A 7,129-nucleotide genomic window follows, 5' to 3' on the forward strand; every position below is an offset into this window, starting at 1 on the left:
CCTGCCACGTCCTCCCCAGGGACCTCCCCACAGTGGTGGCCCCTTCTCTCCATCACTCTCCAGCTTTGATTTCTTGATTAAAATCAAATGCTTGCAACAAAGCATTTCAATTAGCAAGACTCTGGCCCCTGCCTGCCCCCAGCTAATTGCTATGATTTGCTGCAACGGGAACTTTTGGGGCCAATCAATAAACTAGAGAGTGTTTAATTAAGAGGGAGCCCCTAAAACTCGTTGCATTGATTGGCTGCAGGTTTATCTTAATTAGGAGGAGTCTGGTGTGTGGTTCCCAGCTCTGCACCCTCAGGAGCATCCAGACCTCCCTGGTGGGGCTGAAGAGCAAGGGGAGGGCAGGGTGTTAATGAGGGGGGTTGATTAACAGGGCTGCTGTTGGCACAGGGGATACCCCTGACACGAGGAGGACAGGCTGGGGAGGATCCTTGGAGCTCCACAAGTCTCCTGGGTTTGGGAGGGTTGGATGCTCCTGGTCAGATCCAGGGCTGGGCTTGTTGATGGCTCTTACTTCATTTAGAGCCACCTCTGGTGAACATCTGGTGGTGGCTGCAGGAAAAGTCTGGGTGTCCTGAGGTTTGCTGGTGGGGAGCATCTCACCCCCAAAGGACTGGGCACGGATCATCCTGGAGAAGAGAAGGCTCCAGGGAGACCTTAGAGCTCCTTCCAGGGCCTGAAGGGGCTCCAGGAAAGCTGGGGAGGGACTTGGGACAAGGGCAGGGAGGGAGAGGACAAGGGGGATGGATTAAAACTGCCAGAGGGGAGACTGAGGTTGGACATGAGGAGGGAATTCTTGGGTGTGAGGGTGGTGAGAGCCTGGCCCAGGTTGCCCAGGGAAGCTGTGGCTGCCCCATCCCTGGCAGTGTTGAAGGGCAGGTTGGATGGGGCTTGGAGCAGCCTGGGCTGGTGGGAGGTGTCCCTGCCCATGCAGGGGGTTGGGACTGGATGATCTTTAAGGTCCCTTCCAACACAAACCAGTCTGGGATTCTATGGTTCTATGAAGCTGCTCTGAGTGCAGGACCAGCCTGGTGTCCAGAGCAGTAAGTGCCTGGAGCAGGTCAGGAGCATGTGAACCAAGGACAGTCCTCACTCAGCCCTGCACTGCCCCATGTGGGGGTTGCCAAACCTGTGCCCACGCTCCCCCAGCCTGTGGCTGTGCCTCAGTTTCCCTACTCATGAGGCCGGGCATAAGGCTGCTGCCCTGGCCTTGGGGTGTCCTTGGGGCTTTGCAGACAGTGAATCCTGGGGGAGCTGCACCCACAGCCCCCCTGCCTGTGCCATGTCTCTGTATTTCCCTTTCAGCAGAAAGATCTGATAAGTCTGAAAAACCCCAGGATTTCTTTTTCCTGCGGAGGGAAAATTCTTAAACACCCGCAGACCCGAAGCAGCGTTTTACCTACCAGGGTGGCTCTGGCACCATTTCTCAATGCAATTTGCAGCCCTGGCTCATCCGCAGGGATACTGAGGTGTTTGCCATTCATTTTGCCTCTCCTTGGGATGAAGGAGGAGGTTTGAGGAGGCTCTTCCCAGCTCCTTCTCCGTCGGTCTGTCCTGGTTTGCCGGGCTGGGCTCGGGCAGCCGTGCGGGCGCAAGCACGTGGCTCTGGCTCCATGGGATGTTCTCAGAAGCTCTTCCCAGACCCATCCCTCAACTCAGAGACTCACCAGGACCCGAAACTTGGAGCCTTCACATCTGGCTCCTGCTAAGCAGCTCTGTCAGCAGCCCCCAGATGGATGCAGGGCCATAAAACCCCGCGCGCCGCACTCCTTGTATCATTTATTATTTACATTCCCCAATTTAAAAGATTTACAGCCCGGTTGTGAGTATTTCCAAAGGCTGTTTCCTGGGAGAGTTTAAATAGCGTGGAAGTGAATTAAGCTTCAACACAAACAGCTTTGGTCTTGGCCCTGTGGATTCAGGGGCTGCCTGGGCTGGGCTGCTCTGGACCTTTGCATCACTGTTAATTGAAACCAGGGTCCTGCTGGTCCCATTCCAGGGGTCAGGTAGGGAATGGGATGCCATGGTCCTTGGCTCTGCCTTTGGCTTCCTACCCACTGGCAGGATGGAACTGGGCTAAAATGGTCATTAATTAGAGCCCTCATGAAGCCAGTTCAATGAATGTGTGATGTTTAATGGATGGGGAAACTGAGGCACAGCTGGCACTTGCAGACACTGCCCCCAACAGAGGAAGGACATGGAGCTCCTGGAGAGAGTCCAGAGGAGGCCATGGAGATCTGAGGGCTGGAGCAGCTCTGCTCTGGGGACAGGCTGGGAGAGCTGGGGTGTTCAACCTGGAGAGGAGAAGGCTTCAGGGAGATCTTAGAGCAGCTTCCAGTGCCTGAAGGTGCTCCAGGAAAGCTGGGGAGGGGCTTGGGACAAGGGCAGGGAGGGATGATGGGTTTAAACTGGAAGAGGGAGATTTAGATGAGACATAAGGAGGAAATTCCTGGGTGTGAGGGTGGTGAGAGCTTGGCCCAGGTTGCCCAGGGAAGCTGTGGCTGCCCCATCCCTGGCAGTGTTGAAGGGCAGGTTGGATGGGGCTTGGAGCAGCCTGGGCTGGTGGGAGGTGTCCCTGCCCATGCAGGGGGTTGGGACTGGATGGTCTTTAAGGTCCCTTTCAACTCCAACCATCATATGATTCACCATGGTCACCCTCACAAAACACTTTGGGAAGGGTTTTTGCCATCTCATTTGTTTCCCCCCTGTAATTAGGACACATTAAAGCCAGGCTGAATGGACAGGGATGCTGTGGGGCAGCTCCTCAAGGGAACTTCAGATGGAGCTGCTGGTGAACAGAGAGGGGGATGTAAAGCCTGTTTTCTCCTGTGCTTTTCAGGATAAACTCCCACTTTTCTACCAGGATGAGAGTCAGTGCACCAAGAGGGGAAACTGAGGCAGGATTTGGGGCCCCAGAGCTCATGAGGTTTATTAGGTGAACCTGGGGCATCTCAAAGAGCAATGAGACAGGGCTGGGCTGTCAGGAGGATAAATGGAAAGAGGTTTTTTTGGTTTGCAAGGCTACTGGAACCACACCTCCCTGCAGCCCTGTCCCCACACCCTTGAGGTGCATCCCAAACTTTTCCTAAAAACCCATAGCCTCATCAAATCCCCAATTTTCTCCTTACAACCATCAGTGGATGCTCAAGAGCTCCCACCTCACCTTTGCAACCACCTTTCTTTAAGCTGATCCTGTAATGAAGAGTAACAGACCCAGAGCCAGCAGGAAATAGAGCCATAAACAAGCTGTGGGCTAAGGGGCAGATCCCACCAGACACCATCCCTGGTTCTGGGTGCTGTGCCTTGATGAAGCTGCAGCACGTCCTTATTTATGGGCTGGAAACGGTAACAGTGACCAAACCCCAGTGGCATCAAATAGGGGTTGAAAAATCACTTGGGAAATACTTGGGGGGCCCCCATGTGCACGGCCACGGCTTCCCGTGGGAGAAGCTGAGCTCAGGGAGAAGCCCAGCCTGGAGGGGGATTGCTCAGCAGTGCCCGAAGGGGTAAACTGAGGCACAGAGGGTGCTGGGGGGGGGGCAACGAGCTGGTATCTCCTTCCTCCCCCTCCTCAGCCACAAACACTCCTGATCCGCCCTCGCTCCCCGCGGCACATTCACCCACCGTTTCAGCCTCTCACAATTAATGATCCAAGGGGTTTCCCGTTAATTACCGGCTCCCTCTTTGCCTTCAGCATCCCGGGAGCTGCTGCGGTGCCTTTAACACCCCCCGACCCCTCCTCTTGCAGGTCGCGGCTCTGGAGAGGCAGATCTTTGACTTCCTGGGCTACCAGTGGGCACCCATCCTGGCCAACTTTTTACACATCATGGCCGTTATTTTGGGTATTTTTGGGACCGTCCAGTACAGATCCAAATACCTCATGATGGTAGGTACCGCCGCGGGTGTGTGTGTGTCCCAGGGATGGCTCAGCTCCCGGATCCCAGCCCCGTTCCCCGTGGATGGGGCGGGGGGTGCGGAGCCCTGACCCGCTCTCCTCCCGCAGTACGCGGTGTGGCTGGTGCTGTGGGTCGGCTGGAACGCCTTCATCATCTGCTTCTACCTGGAGGTCGGACGCTTGTCGCAGGTAACGCCTCGCCTGCCTCCTCTTCCTCCCTCCTCTTCCTCTCCCTCCCGTCCCTCCCTCTTTCCATCCTCCTTCCCTCCCTTCCTCCATCCCTCTTCCCTCCATCCCTCTTCCCTATCTCCCTCCTTTTTCCTTCCTTCCTTCCTTCCTTCCTTCCTTCCTTCCTTCCTTCCTTCCTTCCTTCCTTCCTTCCTTCCTTCCTTCCTTCCTTCCTTCCTTCCTTCCTTCCTTCCTTCCTTCCTTCCTTCCTTCCTTCCTTCCTTCCTTCCTTCCTTCCTTCCTTCCTTCCTTCCTTCCTTCCTTCCTTCCTTCCTTCCTTCCTTCCTTCCTTCCTTCCTTCCTTCCTTCCTTCCTTCCTTCCTTCCTTCCTTCCTTCCTTCCTTCCTTCCTTCCTTCCTTCCTTCCTTCCTTCCCTCCTTCCTTCCCTCCTTCCTTCCCTCCTTCCTTCCCTCCTTCCTTCCCTCCTTCCTTCCCTCCTTCCTTCCCTCCTTCCTTCCCTCCTTCCTTCCCTCCTTCCTTCCCTCCTTCCTTCCCTCCTTCCTTCCCTCCTTCCTTCCCTCCTTCCTTCCCTCCTTCCTTCCCTCCTTCCTTCCCTCCTTCCTTCCCTCCTTCCTTCCCTCCTTCCTTCCCTCCTTCTTCCTTCCTTCCTCCCTCCAGGAAGCCCCAAACCCTGGGGACATCACCTGGGGTCCCTTTGCTGCGCTGCAATAACATGACCTGGGTTTTGTGGAGCACCCTCGGGTTGGAAAACCCCATTTTCTGGCCATCCCCTCTGCAAGGAACGCCCCCCCCCCCAGCTCCAGGGTCTGTGCCTCCTCCTCTGCTCCCCTCCTGCAGGACCGAGACTTCATCATGACCTTCAACACCTCCCTGCACCGCTCCTGGTGGATGGAGAACGGGCCAGGCTGCCTGGTGACCCCGGTGCTCAACTCCAACCTGGCACCTGAGGACCACCACGTCATCACTGTCAGTGGCTGCCTCCTGGACTACCAGTACATCGAGGTCCTGAGCAGTGCCACGCAGATATTCCTGGCGGTACGGGCAGCTCTGGTGCCTTTCCTCCTCACTCCCAACTGGTGGGGACTGGGGTGGGTAGAGCCAGCTGGGAATGTCCCACCGTGTCGCCACACACCAGTTTGTGGCACCAAGGGTGGTGTTGGCTGGGAGGTGAAGAGCAGATGGAGCCCGTGCTGGCACCCTGGGGGTGCTGCCCTCCCCAAAACCCTGGGAGCTGGGTGCTGTGGGAACTGGGGGGTTCTTGGGGGGATGCACCCCGGCGCTGCCTGGCTGGAGTGGGAGCTGGTGGGATGTGCTGCTGGATGGAAAGGGAGGGCTGCCCCTTCCTGGTGACTGTCTCACCCACAGGTCTCACCCCACAGGGAGGTAGGAAAGGGACGCACTTGTGTGCAAAGCTTCTGGGGAGGTTTGGGAGGGTGCAAGAAAATAAGGATTTAAAAGGAATGGGGGTCCAGAGCAGCTGCCAAAGGGGCACCCAGCACAGTGTGGGGGGTGCAACACCCTCTGAGCTGCCATCCTAGTGTGGTGCCAGCCCAGCCCCCCAAAAGCCACCACCCATGTCCCCCCAGCACAGATGAAACCCTCTGACCACACTGCATTCTAACCCAGTACCCAGACTCACCAGAGATGGATTCCAGCACCACAGCAGCCCTGATCCTACCCCGGATCCCCTCAGGATGCTCCCAGGCACCCACCTCACAGCTCCCACCCCCAGCCCCCCACCCACGCCCTGCTGGTCACATTGCCCATCACCCCACAACCCACCTCTCTCTGTCTGCTTTTGTTTGACAGCTCTTTGGCTTCGTCTACGCCTGCTATGTCAGCAAAGTGTTCCTGGAGGAAGAAGACAGCTGTAAGTGCTTCTGATGTCAGTCATGGGGTGGGGGGAAGAGCCACAAAATGGCCTCAGCCAACACTGGCCAGTGCCTCATCAGGGTGGCAGCTCCTGGCTGGGGACAGGGCAGGGATGCCAGGGTCACAGGCAGGTGAAGGGATTCCTTGAATTGTTTGGGTTTTGGTTTTTTACCCCATTTTCCACCCCTGATGAGGCAGATGTGCTGGGGTGTGAGGTGCCACCAGCAGTGCCACCCTTGGAGAGGGTGCTGTGACCTGACCAGGGTTGGGGAAGGAGAGGGATGGGGACAGTGAGCCCTGAGCTTCTGCATTCCCATGGGACTTCAGCAGTCCCAGCCTTGGGATGCAGGAGCAGGGCCGGGTCACCCAACACGTGGGGTCAAGCTCTGTCCCCACACCAGCCCAGAGAGAGGCTGAGAGTGTCCCTGATCCCTGATCCTTGCACCAGCACCATGGCACCGAGTCCACCAGGATGCTCATCCCCACCCTTGGCTGCTCAGGGGTGGATTTGTGACCAGCACTGCTCTTGCTCTTTCCTGCTGACCCGAATTCAGAGCACCTCCTCCAGGACAGAGCATCTCCCCCAGCTTCATGGTCCAAGTATGGCAGAAAGGACAATCACCCTGGCTGTAAAAAAGCCACCTCCAAGCCCTGAGAAGTTCATGGTGAATGTTCTCCTGTGGATCCAGCCCTGTGGGGGCTACAGGAGAGGCTTCCTCCCTGCTCCCATCACCTGGAGCCACCTGCTCCTCACCCTTTCACATGCGGCTTGGGGACAATGGGAAATACTGGGTCAGTGGGGTGACAGAGCCCCCCTCCCCACCTCGAGGCTTTTCACCCCAGAACAAGGGGAAAACCAGCAACTGAAGCCAAGTTCTGGGCTGATGTTTCTCCAGATCCATGCTGTGCTCTCCGGTGGGACGACGCTCCCTGGGAACACCCCTAGGGAAGTGCTGAGCAACCCCAACCCCCGTTCACCGAGCGTTTTAAGGCTGCAGCCACCCAACCACAGCCAGGCCTCATCTGCCACCAATTAATTCCTACCAGCTGGCAGCTCCCAGCAGCTCCTGGCAGGTTGGGACGTGCCTCAACCACCGGCTCAGCAAAAACCACCCAGATGCTTCCGTCACCCGGTTCCTTCCCGGCAACATCAGGAGCAGCATTCCT

General features: G+C 57.1%; 1 protein-coding gene across 1 annotated transcript in view; it reads left to right on the forward strand.

The window, feature by feature from the left end:
* The first annotated feature begins 3,312 nt into the window (after window positions 1–3,312).
* The window catches only part of NKAIN1 (Na+/K+ transporting ATPase interacting 1), a 5,612-nt gene continuing 1,795 nt past the window's right edge, over window positions 3,313–7,129 (forward strand). The window contains exons 1-5 of the mRNA XM_009995165.1: window positions 3,313–3,351; window positions 3,755–3,892; window positions 4,010–4,090; window positions 4,928–5,125; window positions 5,900–5,960. Coding sequence (XP_009993467.1) covers window positions 3,313–3,351; window positions 3,755–3,892; window positions 4,010–4,090; window positions 4,928–5,125; window positions 5,900–5,960 — 517 coding nt within the window. The remainder of the gene's footprint in view (window positions 3,352–3,754; window positions 3,893–4,009; window positions 4,091–4,927; window positions 5,126–5,899; window positions 5,961–7,129) is intronic.

This window comes from Chaetura pelagica, unplaced genomic scaffold, assembly GCF_000747805.2.
Source record: "Chaetura pelagica isolate M959 unplaced genomic scaffold, ChaPel_1.0 scaffold273, whole genome shotgun sequence".
Taxonomy (NCBI): domain Eukaryota; kingdom Metazoa; phylum Chordata; class Aves; order Apodiformes; family Apodidae; genus Chaetura; species Chaetura pelagica.